General features: G+C 37.2%; 1 protein-coding gene across 1 annotated transcript; it reads left to right on the top strand.

Moving 5' to 3' along the window:
- The first annotated feature begins 2,219 nt into the window (after positions 1 to 2,219).
- NEK4 (NIMA-related kinase 4) lies at positions 2,220 to 17,268 on the top strand. The gene is made up of 16 exons (XM_009891287.1): positions 2,220 to 2,267; positions 3,385 to 3,651; positions 4,671 to 4,868; positions 5,748 to 5,855; positions 6,534 to 6,688; positions 7,418 to 7,550; positions 8,999 to 9,424; positions 9,890 to 9,943; positions 10,167 to 10,310; positions 11,185 to 11,325; positions 11,713 to 11,779; positions 12,180 to 12,286; positions 13,585 to 13,673; positions 14,329 to 14,534; positions 16,089 to 16,222; positions 16,948 to 17,268. Exons 1-16 carry the CDS (start codon positions 2,220 to 2,222, stop codon positions 17,038 to 17,040), a joined length of 2,370 nt encoding a protein of 789 aa, XP_009889589.1. The 3' UTR covers positions 17,041 to 17,268.
- The last annotated feature ends 664 nt before the right edge of the window (positions 17,269 to 17,932 follow it).

Here is a 17,932-nt window from a genome sequence, read left to right as displayed (position 1 = left end):
GGTGCGGCTGTGACCGGGACCTGGCGCTGAGGTGCGACTGCAGCCACACGAGCGGGGCGGGGCCCGCCCGTCGAGGTGTCCCTGTGATCCTCCCTTGTCTACGAAGACCTTTATTAAAAATGTTGAGAAGACTCTCTTTATTTTCCCCTTTTAATCTCAAAAAAAAAACCAACCACCCCAAACAAAGCCAACTCCCCAAAATCCTCACTTTTTTTTTTTATTATTATTTAAATAAAACTTGGGGTTTTGGGGGGTTTTTCTTGTTTTGTTTTTGTTTTTTGTTTTTTTTTTTAATGTATAATGCCTGATTTTGGGCAGGAAAGCCTAGGTTTGGTAGTCCTTTGGATGACAGGAGAATACAGCCCACTCTCTTTGGTGGGCAGCAGAAAAGGTTGCCCTTGGCTTGGCACTGCTGGTGTAGTCTCTCTACAACATGCACGCGTAGTGGAGATAAACATGGTAGCAAGGATGGAAAAACCAGCTCCTGGTGTTGACTGTCGCTGGCATCAGCGCTGCTGGAGGCAGATGGCCTTTGCGTTCGCTCTATCGACTGCGGCAGAAGCTGGCAAAGTTTTGGTTATGTCAGACTTGAAGTGGAAGCGTTGGTTTTTTTTCTTTGCCTTTTTTGTTGGAAATTTGAAATAGTCTGTCTTGCCTGGCCAAAGAAGATGTGTTTGATAGAAAATGCAAGAGGATAATAAAGAAATGGGGATAGAAAGCATCTACAGAGGAGCACTGCAGACACCTTGGCTGTGAGCCTTACGCCCAGGATTTGACTAGAGACGATGGGAGAAGTGTTTGTGCCCAGTGGTGATTAGAAGGTATGTCCTTTCTGGATGAAGGCAGGGAAGAGGCTGGAATCCAAAGGTGAATCCCTACAGCCTGTGGATTGGGTAGCGGCGATGGCAGCACTTGTTCCCTCCAGGCCAGTCACCACGGTGCATAGTCCAATGTCCGCAAAGAGTTGCTAACCTCGCTGTCCTAGAAGTAAACAGTGCATTGAGGTGACTTTCAACCCTCTATAGGTCCTTGGATTTCACCTCTTTGTGGTGCTGCTGATCATTAACATTGGCAAGAATCTTGCTTCCTTATCATTGTTATTTTATCTTAAATCGTTTTGCTGTGTCTTATCTTTTGTCAACTTTTATAAACTTTCTTCTGTAGCAGGTTGATTGGCGTTTTTTGTTTTGGCTTTGGCATAGTGATACGTGTTCTGTGAAAGAAATTATATTTTATTTAAGCGTATTTGCTGTTAACTAAATGCTTTTTTCTTCTGGAGAAGGTCAAGTGGATCCAAATGTTTTTAAAAAAAAAAAATAATCCAATTTGTACATGATTTGCTATCAAATAAGGCGGAAGAGCATTGCAATAGACTTCATGGGAATTTTGCCAGGATAACATACTCATTAAACCAAATCTAACTTTAAAGCTAGCATTGGTTATGTTATATGCATGCTTTTTGCATTTTGGTAGTATAGCGTCTAAAGACAGATGGTGATAAAAAGCTAAAAGCTTTTGGTTTCTATGCGCAAAGGTAAGTTGTAGTTGGCTTTCACATAGCAGATAGTAGTTACAGCATTTCTATTTTATTTTACACTTGGATGATGCTGTACATAATTAGTTTTGTTATAGTACTCGTGGGAGGTGTGATTCATCACAGGTTGTAAGAATTGAGGAGCTTGTCTAACATCCAGCAGAATTCTGAAACAAAATCGCGAGGTACTCTTGATTTCTGCATAATTGGTTCCCTTGGTATACAGGGGGCAGTCTTCCTCAGCAGTAATTAAATGTGCTGGATTAAATTAATAGGGCCAGCCTGGGAAGTAGACAGATCCTAAGCAGTTGACAAGGACGCTGAAATTGAGTAAGTAAAAAATTTTTTTTAGCTGTTTTGATTTTAAAGCTTTCAGGTGAGAGCGGGGTCAGGTATACACCATGGCATGATTGTTCCATGGAAAGCTGATGCCCTAAAAGTGTTTACCACAAAATTTACATAGGAAGGGGACCAGGTCAGACCTAAGTGTTGGTGCTGTGTATGATGAACATGTGCTATGGATTTTATTGTTGCATCTTCAGCTTGGGTTACTTTTTTGCTAAAACCTGAAATTTCTTAGAAATACATTTGATATAGTACGTATTAGGGAAGTAAATAACAGCTTTCATATGTAGTTGTAAAAAATTCTAAACCCATCTTAATACAGAATAAAAGAAATTTAGGAATGAGCGTAAGACCTTTTGACTCTTTCCGTATGAATGTCTACTATCCTGTAAAAGTTTGTTTCTCCTTGAATAAGTTTAAGTCTGCATATGCAGAAACTCATAAACACAACAGATAATTTACTTTTTTTTTTTTTTAATTTGCCTTAAAACAGTGTCTGCTTTCAGGTTTTTGAGATACCATTTTTTCAATGTGCCCCTAACTACCAGTCCTCCAACTGCATCTCTACTTGCTACGTTTCTTTTCCTGATAGAAGCTTTTTTTTTTCCCTACTCTCCCAGGCTTCACTGTTTTGTAGACTTTTTGTACACAGCAATTAATCCCAAGTCAGTTCTGCCTTGGGGCTTTTCTGCCAGGTACAAGGTTTTTAAAGAAAAGAATGAACAGATGTAAAAGGCTCGGCAGCATTATTTTGTATGTTCAGAAATTCAGCTGTATTAGGTATTTCCTGTGAATGTGACAGGGGGGAATTTGTAATCTGACCCTTGAAACTGAGATTTTAACAACTTTTTTGGTCTTCAACTGTATGATCTAAGTTTGCTGACGTTGTGAGATGTTTTTTCTTTAATTTCTCTCTCTCTTTTTTTTTTATTTTTTTATAAAGAATGTATGTTTCATTGCTGAAGAAGTGAAAGGAAAAGTCCACTTTTCTTTAAAATAAAATGAAAGAAGTTGGGTTTGGTCTTCTAGGAGAGAGAAGAATAAGTCTTGCTAGATGACTTTTATGCTAGAGATCCATTGTAATTTTTTGCATATGACTGCATACTTTCCTTAATGTTACGATATTTTTAAAGTTACTATTGAAATGGCCTGTTTTGAGAATAACTGTGATGCACAAACAGGTATTTCAGACTTAAGAGATGAATGATTTAAAAAGAGAATGGGGAAAAAAAGATAAATGTGAACATGAGTCAAAAGAAAACAAAACACCACAAAATTCCTGTGTGAAGTTTTATTCAGGTGGATGAATAGAATAGCTGCATCTGTCCCATTTTTATGGCATAATGGTAGAAATGATGTGTAACTGCTAGACAAACTGCAGTCTCCATACAGAATAATGTGTACAGATTTCAAATACTGTATTTGCTTTAGATTTGGGGAGTTCGCTAGGGCTTCTGCATAGTTACTTTCATCTCTCATGATACACCTTGCAATTTCTTTTACAGTATGTCATCAAAAAGTTAAACCTTAAAAATGCATCCAACCGAGAGAAGAAAGCAGCAGAACAAGAGGCACAGTTGTTATCCCAGTTGAAACATCCGAACATAGTCACCTACAGAGAGTCCTGGCAGGGGGAAGACGGCCTGTTATATATTGTTATGGGCTTCTGCGAGGGAGGAGATCTGTATCACAAACTTAAAGAGCAGAAGGGCAAACTTTTGCCTGAGAATCAGGTGGTGGAGTGGTTTGTCCAGATTGCCATGGCACTGCAGGTAAAATAAACTTTTTCACCTTCAGATATAGGTTTGATTTGGCTCTTTCTGCATTTAAAAATTCCACAGTTGGGCTGCAGACTTGGAATGTTGGTTAGCATCTAAATACAATGGTTATTAGTACATTAAAAGTGTTCACAGGTCACTGCAGTCAAATGAACTATTTTAGGTAAGAAATTGCTGTCATATTTTGTGTCTGTACCTCTGTATCAACAGTAGGCAGTGGTAACCTCCAGGTGTTTGGAATTCTAGTCTGAAATACTTCTCTGATTTCAAAGTGTAGATTAAATTTACAAAATATATATATTTATTTTTTTTTAAAGCAGATTATTTCAGAAGCATATTGTGTTCTGTGGTTTTGCTGGTGTTTGTAATGGTAAATTTAGACTATTAATTCATAATTTCTATTAAATCTTATCTCACTGTGGAAATTTAGTAATTGGGGCTTATCAAACTTTTAAGACAATTGTTATGGTATTAAAGACCAGATATAAATGTTACCACTAAGAAATTAGACAGAAAATTCTATCTTAAAGTTGCCTGTTGTGATCAGACATAACCAAGTCTACAGTACTGCCCGTTCTTGTTTACTATAAGACTAATTTCTTCCCTGTTTACACAAAGCTCACATTGTATTTTCCACTGAATAAGAAATTCTATACTTAAGACTAAAAAAAGATTGTCAAGAAATGTAGGCAGCAGGAAGTGAGTTAAAGTCTGAGTCTTAACCTTAGATTTCTATTTCCTCTTTTCTACTGGCTTGTAGAGCCCCACAGGGAGATTTCACTAAAGCAGTGCCTGTATCAGTCAGCTGAAGCAGTGTGTCTGTATCAGTCATTCTTCATGTTAATTCACTAGTACTGTCTTTAGCAGGGGCACTCCTGACTTTGATGGTGATGTATGTGTCTTTTCTACGTTTGTATATTCCCTCTCTGACTTGTGTAATGGGATTTTACTTTTCAGTGTAGAAGAACCAATTAGGAGTTACTTAACTCGATTTATATGTTTTTTCCCTCCAGTACCTACATGAAAAGCACATTCTGCACAGAGACCTTAAAACTCAAAATGTTTTTCTAACACGAGCAAACATAATCAAAGTGGGTGACCTGGGAATAGCCAGAGTGTTGGAAAACCAATATGACATGGCCAGCACTCTCATAGGCACGCCGTACTACATGAGCCCTGAAGTCTTTTCTAACAAACCCTACAGCTACAAGGTAGAGTATGTTAATGCAAATGTCATTTCTGTTTCGTTAAACAACTTATTTTGTTTGTCTGAGAGCTTTAAAATCTTACTTATTGTTTTTAATTTCTTATTGCTTCTAACTCTTTTTAATGTCCCCAAAGACCAAACAAAAAAATAGGGGAGAGATTTGCAGGGACCCTTGTTTCTGGAACTGTGTTTGCTGCAGTAGGTGGGAATTCATAGCGTGTGATAAGTTATCATAGCCAGGGTGTTCAGTGGGCTGCGTATGCCTATCACAGCATGCCAACGTAAATGAAAATATCAGTCTATGTTAGATAGCTGCATTTTCTAAATTTATTATCTAACAGACAGGAAGCTTTATACTCAAAAGTCTGCATTAGACATAACAGCGGCATTAAAAAGAAAAGGATATTTTAAGTAGAGAAATAAGCAGTGTTGCTGTGAGTTTAAAATATAACCAAATAAAGCAAACGTGCTCTTGTATACCTGTTCAGCTCTTGCTGCAAACTACATGCACCGTAAATATGAGTATCTACAATGAGCAAGAGTTGAGGGGAAACTGTTCTTCCAATGGAAAATCAAAAGATTTTCATTTGCCAGTTAGAACCAATGGTGTACTTAAAAAGAAAACAAACAAAAAACCTCACGAACAACAACTTTCTACACTTCTTTTCAGGAAAATCTGATGGTATTTGGAAGAAAATAGTTAAGTTGATCAAAATTAAAAATAAAAGAGTGAGACTGAAGCCAAAAGTTGGCAATGGAGTTCGGTCTTAATGAGTTTACTGTCATCAAAGGCATCTTTTGAAAGCAGGTGACTAAGTCTCGAGATAAAACTTCTACAATTAATAAAAAGTTCCCAAAACTTTTTTTTTTTCCCTTTTTTCAGTCTGATGTTTGGGCATTAGGCTGCTGCGTCTATGAAATGGCTACACTGAAACATGCTTTTAATGCTAAAGACATGAACTCTTTGGTTTATCGAATTATTGAAGGAAAGGTAAAAACTTCTAAATTTTTTTTTTTTGTCTATGCTTGGATTTTCTGACTAGAACTTGAGATTATCTTTCCAAACAGAAATATCGCATGGAGTTAAAAATATTTTGCATGTTACATGTGTCATCATAGATGTTGCGAGAGTGGTATTTCATGGTGGTATGTGATGTAATATCTGACCTAGGGAGTCACTAATTTGTAGATATTGCTAGAGTTTCTTGTTACCCTTTGTGTAAATAGTATATTGATTAATTTCCAAAGTTCTGAGAGGACTTACTTTCTTAATTTGCTTCTGGTTTAAACATTGTGCAAAGAATTAAATTACTATCCATATGATGCCATTTTCTAATTAGGTAAGACTAGCTTATTTAGGTAAGAGTAGCTTATTTAAGTATCTGTCTTGCTTTGGCTTGTAATGAAGCTAACATGGTTTTATTTTATATAAATTTTTAAGCCTATTTACAGAACTTTAACTGCTTATATTAATTAAAAAAATGAAAAGTTCTTAGACAAAGCACTTAGAATTTCTGTATTCTGTTTGATGTTAAGCACTTGGGTAACTTTCAGCATATGAACAATGCAAAGTATTTAGCTGAATGTAACTGTCATACAAAAATAGTCTAGTGGTAGTCCCTACTGACAAATATGTTAAATAATGTCAGACTTGTCTTTCCTTTTACAGTTGCCACCCATGCCAAAGGATTACAGCCCACAACTGGTAGAAATAATACGAACTATGCTCAGTAAAAAACCTGAGGAAAGACCTAGTGTGAAAAGCATACTACGGCAGCCATATATCAAGCACCAAATTTCTTTGTTTTTGGAAGCCACAAAGGCGTAAGATATTTTCAATTGAGTGATTCTGTGCAAAATATTCATGTTACTGTGGTCTTTGTTTTGCAAGTTCTCCTATTTTTTATAGCAGGATAAAATTAGTTCTGTTATGTGCAGTTACAAAGCATATTGACATATAAGTTTCTTTAGATTCTTTGAGAAATAGGTGGGAATTAGAATGGAAACTAGTTTTTTCTGCAAATGTAAAATAAAACTGAGCGATGGTTAGGATTGCATGGTTTATTCAGAGAGTTAAAACAAAGCACCAGTATTTTCAAGGAAGTGATAAGAAATACACATCTTTCCGTATGGTTCTTTACAGCCATTTATCAGCTGAGAGTTATACCAGGTTCCTTTTGATATTCACTGATATAATTATTGTTCTTTGTTAGGTTTCATTAATTATGTTACTGTTTCCAGATAGGACTGATCTATAATTATTGTTCTTTGTTAGGTTTCATTAATTATGTTACTGTTTCCAGATAGGACTGATCTTGGTGCTGGGCAGACTAAGTGTAGATTGCTGGCAGAGTCTGAATGGTGTTTTTAAGCTCATTTTATAGAGATGAAAATGAGTATGTTGTGCACAGTCTGTTGAAAAAGCCCATTATCTTATACTGTCTGTATGTAAGATGTTTCGTGGAGTGCATTTTTTTAATTAATATAATCTAAAGAAATAGCTTAAGGTCTTGTTGATGGTGATTGAATGAACAACTTTTATTTTCTTTACAGGAAAGCAGCCAGAAGTCATAAGAAAACAGTGAATTCTAAACCTAAAGATCCTTGTTCTGTGGTCTCGGTAAAGACTGAATCTCATGTTACACACCAAAACCACTCCTCTGAGCAAGCCAGGAAATACAGAGTTGTGAGATATATATATATTTTCTTTTTAAAACAAAACATAAACCGCTTGCTTTTTCCAGAGAAAAAAACTCAGTTTTGTAAGAAGTGCCTTGAGCATTCATGAGAACATAGATCTGATTCCTAGCAATGTGTAAAATTCATATTAAGAAAGGAATTGTGTTTAGGCAAGAGATGAAGTAAATAAACATCCATGGAACAGTGAAACTAATTGCAATGTCTTAACTATAAGATGTTAACTAAACAACGTCCATTTTTTCATTTGTGGTCACTGTGAATTACTCATGGAGTATTGGAGGTCAAGTATTTTTTCAAATATTTGATGACAAGTGGTAATAATTTTTAAATATATGGGTTTGACTGGAAAAAACTAATTATAGGTACAACCAAAATTTGTTTGTTGTTGAAATTCTTTCCAGTGGTTAGAACAAATCTTTTGTAATGGTTAATTTTGTGCATGTTTTTTATTTTCTGTAATGAGTCTGCTATTGTGGGTTTCAGCTTTCAGTGCTGAAATACTGAATGTATATGGTATAGTACATCTTAAAAACTGTTGGTACTTGTTGGCTTCCTTATGGAAGAGCCAAGGGAGTACAACTTTTCTTTTATGGTCCTGATGAAAAGTAAGTGTACTGCATGTGTATAAACCAATGCCTGAAAGGTGCCATTTGCCAGGTATCTCTTTTAAAATGAGGATTTCAGTTTTTTATGAGGCTCTTAATCTGTAATTGATCATAATTTGATTGCAGTTTATGTACTCTGGTTTGTTAATGATTTTTCTGTCGTGGTTTAACCCCAGCTGGCAGCTAGAACCATGCAGCTATCTGCTCACTCGGCCTAGTTGTGATGGGAGAGAGAATCAGAAGATTAAATGAGAAAAAGCTCATGGGTTGAGAATGAAGACAGTTTAATAGGTAGAGCAAAAGCCACGCATGCAAGCAAAGCAAAACAAGGAATTCACTCACTGCTTCCCATTGGCAGGCAGGTGTCCAGCCATCTCCAGGAAAGCGGAGCTACGTCATGTGTAACAGTTACTTGAGAAGACAAACGCCGTAACTCCAAACGTCCCCCCAATTCTTCCTCCTTCCCCAATTTTATATGCTGAGCATGATGCCACATGGTACGGAATATTCCTTTGGTCAGTTGGGGTCAGCTGTCTCAGCTGTGTCCCCTCCCAAGTTCTGGTGCCTTTCCAGTCTGCTCGCTGGCAGGGCAGCACAAGGAGCAGAAAAGGCCTTGATTGCTTAACAACGACCAAACCCACCATTGTACTGTCAACAGTGTTTCTCATCCCAAATCCAAAACATAGCACTACACCAGCTGCTAGCAAGAAAGTTAACTAATCCCAGCTAAAACCGTGACATTTTCCTTTGATGCTTGGAGTATTCTTCCACATGTGCATAATGCCCAAAAGGTGATTTTTTTTTTTTTTTGTCTTCCTTTTAATTCTAGAATGAAGAAGACTGCATTATCAAATGTAAAGCCACCAAATTTTGTCCCTCAGAGAAACCAGCTGTTGAGTTGGAAAGAAAACCAAGCAATAATGATTTGAACAGCCTGGGAGACTCCTTAGCTACAGTTAGTGAAGTGAATATTGATATCTTACCATCTGAAAAGATGAAGTACAGAAGTGAGAAGTGTGGCAGTGAGCATATTCCAGAGAATAATAAAGCAAAATATTTAAATGTTCCGGAGAATTCTAAAATAACATCCAGTAGCCCACCAATTAAGGAAGATGGACTACAGCAAAGAGCAAAGCCAGCTTTTAAAGCTGAAAATGTTGAGTCTAAGCAGTTTTCTGTTGATGCTGTAGAAGAAGATACTGACACTTTGAAACTCCTGCAGCCTGTATCAGAAGACCAAAAGCAAACTGACATGGTAATGCATTTATGCTTAGTTGAAATAGACTTTGAAATAGATTTAACGAATGCCCAGCTCTTAAAATTTTGCGAGCTGCTCCACGTGTTTTCTGTGAAAGTAGGATGCTACTGATGCAATTATTGAGATGCTTACGTAGTTAGAAGCCTTGCCTTCAGATTTGCAAAGGCAACACGGTGAAGTAGTTTGAAGCTTGCACGTAGATAGTGGAAATTCTGTTTTTACAGGGAACAGCAATTTTCCAGCTGAGACGAGAGATAGTAAGAAGTTTTGTAACTTCTTTGTTCTGTGTTCTAAATAGGCCTGGCTAATATTGAGTTGGTCCTGATTTGGATGTGGGAGCTAATAGGTGATGATTGTCTTTTCATTGCATTTTGGTCTACAATGAGATTTTTCATTGCATTTTGGTCTACAACGAGATTTTTCATATGCACTTCTCTAATGAGAAATCATTATATATTGTAGAGCTTGGATTCTACTGAAAAGCTGCTAGCACCGTTTGTTCCTGTTGTAGTTCAAGTAAGTGTGCTTCTTTGAAGGTTTAGTAGCTTAAAAACTCTGGTACAGCAGATATTTTTTCTAACCATCTATCAAGTAAGAGTTTGTGGCTGTGACTGTGATATATTAAGGTGAATGCAGTCCAAATAGTAAAGTGGCCTGTGTTGATTTTTTTTAAAAAGTGTCTATATGTAAATCTGGATGTGGCACGTGTACATTTTTTTAAAATACTTTTACTTGTTAGGATGATGTCTGTCATGGAGCTTCGGGAGATGCACAGGAAAAAATTACCTCCCACTTGCAGCCTCATAGTTCTGCCAGTGAACCCTCTCTCTCACGGCAGCGACGGCAGAAGAAAAGAGAAATAGCTGAAGTCTGTTCGGAGAAGGTACAGATACTAAAAAAATAATCCTCCTCTTTTCTTTGACTCCTGCATTTTTTTTATTCTTCTTGAAAAAATAAGTCCCGTTTTTAGAGGGTGGTGTTTTTTTATGCTATTCTTATTTCATGTGTATCTGTATAATTGCATTGGTAACACAATGCAGAATACTCGAGATGTCCTCTAGAAGCAGTCTGTGTAAATCTTTGAAAATCTCAGTAACCCTCACAGATGTGAGGTGGGTGTACCAGCTGGGCGCAAGGAAAGGCAGAGAACTGCGGGCTTTGCCTTTGCTGTGCTGCAGTCTCTCCTACCAGCTTCCATCAGGACTTCTCACTGTTTGTGACTACAAAGTATATAGCAGTCCTTTTTCTGACTGTTGTGGATAAGGCCACTTGTAGCAGGTAGTAGATTCCTAGTATTTTAGAACAGACAAGTGTAATGGCTGCCCTGAGCGTATGAGTGTGAACTCTGGGCATGCGCATAAGATAGGGCTCCTGTCAGTGCTTCCACACTGGGGCGGAGATTTCTTTGGCAAAAGGCAACGTCTGTTTGAGGATAGAGAAGAGGGTGATTGGTTTTCAGTATGAGATCTTATTTTTCCCTTGGATTTTGCTATTTGAGGGTGGGGTCAGTCGTTGCAAAAGCATTGGCTGAAAAATAGTGTGGGAGGAGGGGGACAAGATGTAGAGATGGAAGGAAGGGAGATGGATGCAAGCAGAGGTGTGGAGACGGAATGAAGTGGGGAGATGTGAGGAGGTTACAGTAGGATCCAGAACCTCTGGCATCCAGCCTTACCATGGAATAATGTCTTCTAGATTGCAGAGTACTTTAAGTTTTAATAAAAAAAAAGGTATAAATTCTTGCTCCCTTCTCTTTCAAGTTCAGAGCAGCTGCTCCTCGGCCTTTACCTTTTCCTTCTGATATAAACACAAAGACGACACGGAGTTGTGCAGAGCACCGTGCTGCTGAAGTCTCTGAAGCTGTAAATAGCACCAAAAGCAGTCAAGTTGCCATTTCAAAGGTTAGTGCCGAATACTGTGTCAGCTTATTTTTGTTTCTTGTTCCTTCTGAGCAGTTTGTTCTCTGAGTGTACGCACGGTGAGTAAAGAAATGTCTAGTAGCTTCCTACCTAATGGAAGTCCTTTCAAGCACCTGGTCAGTGTGGGATGAGAAGTTGCCTTGCTGGACCAGGGAGGTCAGAAGCTTCTTTTCTAGAGTGTGTGTTAGTCTCATTGACAAAGGCTGTTTTGCAGTAAATGAGTAAGCATTTGTTAGATGATCAGAAGGTTTACTCTTAATAGCTCTCTCTTCCATGTCAGTTGAAAAAGTTTTTTTGCTTTATAGGTGATTAGATAACAAAAGCCACTGTGATGATTGCTAATTAGTATCAAATTAACATCTTTTGAAGGAGCGGCCCTTGTCAGCAAGAGAACGAAGGAGGTTGAAACAGTCTCGGGAGGAGATGTTTCCTTCTGGTAATTTTTATGTTTGCATGTTAACATTCTATGTGTAAGTAGGCTGATAACTTCTTTGTGAAGAAGTTTTAACTTGCTGTCTGTTCTTCACTAACATCTTCAGAAAGATGCACTAAGGGTCTAGTTCTGTGTTAAATAAAAATTTATGTTAACATGTCTATATTTTTCTGCTTCTTACTCAGTTATGTTCAATTGTGTTTAGTGGTGGCAACTTGTCTTTGAAATGTACACGAAGCGCAGAATATACACCTTTCAGATAGGAGCTTCAGTGTTTTCTCTTAGCAGAATACCTACCTGCCTGTCTTCTGCAAGGTGATAGACTTTTTCTTGCATGAGCATGAAACTAATTGAAAACACGTGCAGCTAAGTTGTAAATATTGTAAAAATGTCATCCTTCCAGTGATTCCAGCGAGACGAACGTCAAATAGTGCAGTAGTTGAAGGACAATCACATACGGAAAATCATGTTAAAGTTGCTCAGTCCTCATCAGATCCCAGTATTTCTCAGGTAAACTGGGGTCATCTGCTTTTGAAATATTTAAATGCAGGCATAATTTGGGAAGCAAATTATATTTTAAAAAACAACGTATGGAAGAAACTCAGTCAATAAGAGTGCACAATTCTCTATAGATTGCTTTATAAGTCCTGGGGTAGAGTACAGATGTTTAATCCACCTTTTTGTTTGACTAGACCAGTTTAAGATTCAAGGCTCACTGTGCATTTTCACTCCGCTTGTCAGAGGTGAAGACTAGGGATCGCTTACTGATTGTTATGGGCTCTCTACATTGAAGTGTTTATTTGATTTTGGAAGGGAAAAACTTTATCCTGAACTATGTTTTAATTATAGATTAACAGTTTGCTTTAAATTTCTATTAAAAACACATTACCTTTAGCCTGGTACATCTAATTTTGCTTTGGTTGTGGTGTTTGAACATTTAGTTATTTTTTTTTTAATCTGCAGCCATGTTAAGTGTTTATGTGCTGGCAAAAAGGAATAGTTGCTAGATAAAAAGTTAATAGTTTCTGTTAACATTCTCTTCCTTGTGTAATAAGAAAGTTTTTTCTTAAGATCTTAAACATACATTGGACAAAATCTTCTGCAACATCAGGGCAACATTATTAATACCAATAAATGCAGAATAGTAACTGTGAAGAAATTTTAGTCTGAAATTTTGAAGTGTAGGCTCTGTTTTCCTCAGCCCAGTGCATGGAAGGTGTTTTGCATGTTTGACCCTATGCGTGTATGCTTATAACTGGTATCTAATGGCAAAAACTTCACTTGCATTCACAGACTGAGATTACGTAAGGTGTGTGTGCAGATGCTAGTGATGGTTTTGCATATTGTGCTATGCACTGAACACGAGGCTGTAGAGACACAAGTGATTAAAGTCTCCATATATTTTAGGGAATGCTGGGAACTTACTGAACTGATAAAAAAGTATTTAAATATTATTTTTGAATGTGTATTAAAGACCAATAGATGGGCTAAGGGTAATGACTTTGTTAGTTCTTAGCCAACTGTGTTATAAACATACATGATTTAATTGTTTTTTCATAGAGGCACTTGGTGAAGCATTTATAGTGGTTAATAACAACTGCACGACTGAGATGTAATGCTGGTTAAATAAGCATTTCATAAAGTATGTCCTGTGTATTAGCTTGTATTTTAAACTAAAGGTTACACCTTTTAAATATTACCAAGATGAGTCTGTTGAAATAGTTTTGTTCTGTGTAAGAACAGTAGTCATGCCATATTGATAAATTACTTTTGATTATTAGAATTTTTGTCATTCCCTCTTCTCTTAGAGAAAGAGAGTAACCCATTGCCTGTCTGATGATGAGTTAAGCTCTTCTACAAGCTCTACAGATAAGTCTGATGGTGATTCTAAGGAGAAGTAGGTATCTTGTTTAATACTGTGCAAGAGTTTTCACTGCTATATTGGAGCTTGACTTGGAGTGGAAAAAGATGGCAGGAATTGCTTTCACGCTTTATCTCTACATAGTGCGTGACTGAAGAAGTATGTGATGCGTAAAGAAAACAAACTCCATTTAACTGTTGCCCCTTTGTGACTATGAACTTTTCATGCTGAGCTTTCTGGGACGTGTGGTTGTGTACTTCTGCTTTTTGTCAACTATAGCTTCCCAGCAAACCAGTCTTTCAGCGTCAAAGGACACTGTCAGGATGCAATAAAAGCATGAATTTAAAGGTGCCAATATGCTTCCTTTCCACTGTGAATGAGGCTGAATTTATTTCTGATTTTGTTGGTGTAAGCAGCTTTTCAACAGATACTATTTGTTGCATTACCGCAGGTGCAGCTACACAGGGAACAGTAGGTGATAGGATTGTGGGTTGTTGCTAGGTGAATGGGCTCTGAGCCTTTGGTAGATGAAATACTGATAATGTTGCTGTTGATAAAACTGCACCACAAGAAGTAATTTAACATGGAATACTTAGCAAACCTCACGAAAATTATTGAAAGTCCTCTGAATGCAAGGTGGAAGTTGCATCGTGAATGGTGACTGAGTTATATCTTATTTCTCCTCTATTAGAAAAAGCAATATGAATGAAATGAATGACTTGGTGCAGCTAATGACATGGACACTGAAAATGGACTCTAAGGAGAACTCTGAATACTGTGTAACCTCAACTCCAGTCCCAGAGTTTAAACTTCATAGAAAATATCGAGACACTTTGATTTTGCATGGAAAATCACCTGATGAATCAGAGGAATTAAAATTTGAAGAGATTCCTTCAGGTCTGTTGCTCTGTTATTGTATTAAATGAATGGCTAATAACCAAAGAAAACCTGCTGGTGGGCAGCAGAAGAAATTCCACTCTTAGTTCTTCTCAAGTCTTAACAATGCTTACAGAAGTAAACGTCTTTCTAAATAATTTTGTGTACAAAACTGCTCTAGTTTGGTTTACTTGCCAATAAAAGGTACATGTGATCGATCTGTGTAATTATTAATGAAGAGAGGAAGCTGGTCTGCAATATGATTTTTCCCCATGTGACTTAGAAGCTTCCAAAATGACAGTTGGAGTTGAGTATTTTGAAATAAGATTTTTAAGGCATTCAAACAATTTGATAGCTGTAAAGCTTTGTGAATTATGGATAAAGTTGAAATTGTACACAAAGCATTAAACAGGGTGGGGTTTTGTACAAGTACAGAAGTTCATCCTCATTGCAGAATTTGGCAAGCTTATTTTTCCTGCAGATACGGGTGCAAGAATCGAATCACTTTTCATATTTAGGTCTGCTTTAGACCTTAAGTATGCATATGTATTCCAGAAAGCAAGAAAAAAAAAGTATTTGCTATGGCTGTACTTACTATGCAACAAGAACAAGTGAAAAAGCTGAGGGTAGGTTTTGGAAGTCTCAGACCTTTTCGTGCTTATTGTTTTAAACGATAAGGATTCAAGTTGGACCTAGTCTGGTGACAGGCAAAGCAATGGGAGAACATTGTTTTTTACTCTGACAAGTTGATTCTGCATAGCTGAAGTAAAATACATTGAAAGAGTTTGTCTACCAACAGGTATGACAGAACTTTGAAGGTACAAATGTCAGTGTTGTTTTTTTTTTTTTCCTGTCCATTTTTCCTACTCTTAAGTATTGTATAGTGAGACCCTCCAGCTATTTACTTACTACCATTTGGGATGACAGGGCTACTGCATTTCTAAGCTGGAACTTATTTTAATGAGATCAGGTCTTTTCTTTTCAGCCATCCTATGAAAGGAGTGTTGATTTCTGTGATTAAAAGAGCAAGCTAGTGTTCTCTGTTCCTAATGGAGGCCTCCCCTTATAACTCTCTCTTGTTGGCAGCTTCAGCTCAAAGGCTGTTGAGACAGAGAGGCAGATGGCAGAAATTATGCCATTAGGCTTTACAGCGATTAAACTTTTTTTACATTTGCAGTAAGTACAAGTGATCGAATTATTAAAATATTTGGGTGGTGGTGTAGTATTAGAGAATGGTACTTTTCATTCAAATAATGTTTGTGATATAGTATAGAGGAACCACCTGAAATACAGTTATGGGGATCTAATTGTGCAAACTGTGTCTGCATTGACTTTGTACTGTCCTGTGCCTTAAGAGATAGCATCTGAGCGCTTCTGATGCACCATGTATGTGTGATGATTCTAGCTCGCCAGTTCGGGTAAACAATTATGTCATGCAAATTGTCAGCTGGAATTCTGTGGTAATAGAGTCACCCCATGTTTTTCTTCTGCACAGAGTATGAAAATTGACTATACTGAAAGTAATTATTACTGCATTGATTGTTTGGGGGTTGTTTTTATTTTATTTTTTAATAGATATGTTATCAGTTCCTGACAAGATTAGGAGAATGGTTGAAATCCTGAGATCTGATGTGGTGCAAGGATTGGGAGTGAAACTTCTTGAGAAGGCATACAGCATCATGGAGGAAGACGATGAAGTGAAAAGAGAGGTGAACGTCTTTCATAATGAAATTGTTTCATTTCTTTATAAACCTAGATAAATGAGCGGGGTGTTTGCTCCTCCCCCCCTTTTTTAGATATTGATACAGTGGTGCAAACCTTGATTCCAAAAAGTGTTTGTGTAGTCATTGGCAGGCAAGGGCGTAAGTATATTGCCATTTTCAATCTTAAAAAGTTTGATTCTGAACATAGGCTATGTTCAAACTCAAATTCTTCAGAATACATAGGAGCTTTAGAATTGTACTGTGGTCCCTGAGTTTGTGGAAGATGCAAGGAATGCGAATAATTTTACTCTGAGGTGTTTCTCCGATAATAATTTCTTTTGACCTGTAATTTTTTGCCTTCACATTGCTTGCCTTGTGCCCCTTATGTCCAAAGTGAGAAACACTTTAATGTCTATTCCTAATAGAGGTCAGTGAGCAATACCTCCAGCTCATTTGATTCAGAACTTGGTTACAAATAAAATATTGCATGGGTAAGTATAAACTCTGAAGATCTGATTTATATTTCAAATTGTCGGGTGGGATTTAGTGTTCTCTTGCCTTCAGACAACAGACTTCCATGTTTCATCCATCCCATCTATGATGTCAAACTTCACATGCTGCTTTGAGTTGAGTGCTTTGGTATTTTTTTTTTGTGTTAGAAGCAGGAACTGCCAAAATACTCTCAATGTCATTAAATGTTTGTGGGTGTGTTTTTTGTGTGTTTTAAATAGCTGCAGTTGCGGGAGCACATGGCAGACAAGTATGCAAGTTACAGTGCGAAGGTACGCCATCTGAAATTTCTTGAAGAAAATGTGAAGTTCTGACCAGAACTTTTTCCTTAGAGAAAAGGACTGGTTTATAGCTCGTGTAATAGATTGGACCAGCTTACAAAGCACACTTATCCATTGACCTCCTTTGCTGGAATAAGGACTTGAACTGGCAAAAAACATTATAGTTTGTAGTAATATTTTTCATGTTAAAATGTGAACCAGGCTCTCACTTTCTCAGAAGAGAAACTGTTTAGTTTAGATTATATTCTCTTAATGAAACTTTTAGAAGATGCTTTTTATACATGCAAAGAGGGACAGATACCAAGTTTTGTATACAAAGGAGTGTCAAAAAAAAAAAAAAAGAAAGAAAGATGTTCTGGTTTCAATTTGTCTTAGCAAAAGGTTTTTGGTATGGTCACATACTAAATATGGTAACAAAATCTATGCCAAGGCTATGGTGTGATAGGCTATAAGCTATTATGTCAAATAGTTGTCAAAATTTAGCAGGGAGAAACAATGACTAATTTTTGTAGCACCAAAAGCCCTCCAGGTTCTGTAAATTGCCAAGTTTAAGTGCTGAAGGGGGCAGTTGTACTGCTTGTAAGCAGAGCCTTTGCTTTTGTGTCTTATTGCTAAGGCAATAACCAAGGTGGTGGAAAGTATTTGGTAACTGGATAAAATAAGCCTGAAAACAGTTGGAAGGAACTCAGCCATGGTTACCATGGTCTCAGCTGCAGAAATCCCTTTGCCTTACAAATACTAATTCCTTTGGGGAATGAGAGTGCCCAAGACCGGGGTCACTTAGAGAAACAGGTGTCTTAGCTTTTCCCTTTCTCTGCATCTAGATTGTGTTGCTACATGTGCCCAGGCATTGTAATGTACCATCACTATAGAAAAAGCACATTTTCTTTTTAAAGGATAAAGAAGTCAAAAGGGAATTGAATTT

The sequence above is a fragment of the Charadrius vociferus genome, unplaced genomic scaffold (genome assembly GCF_000708025.1).
Source record: "Charadrius vociferus isolate BGI_N301 unplaced genomic scaffold, ASM70802v2 scaffold758, whole genome shotgun sequence".
Lineage (NCBI taxonomy): Eukaryota > Metazoa > Chordata > Aves > Charadriiformes > Charadriidae > Charadrius > Charadrius vociferus.
This window is presented reverse-complemented; position numbering and strand designations above follow the sequence as displayed.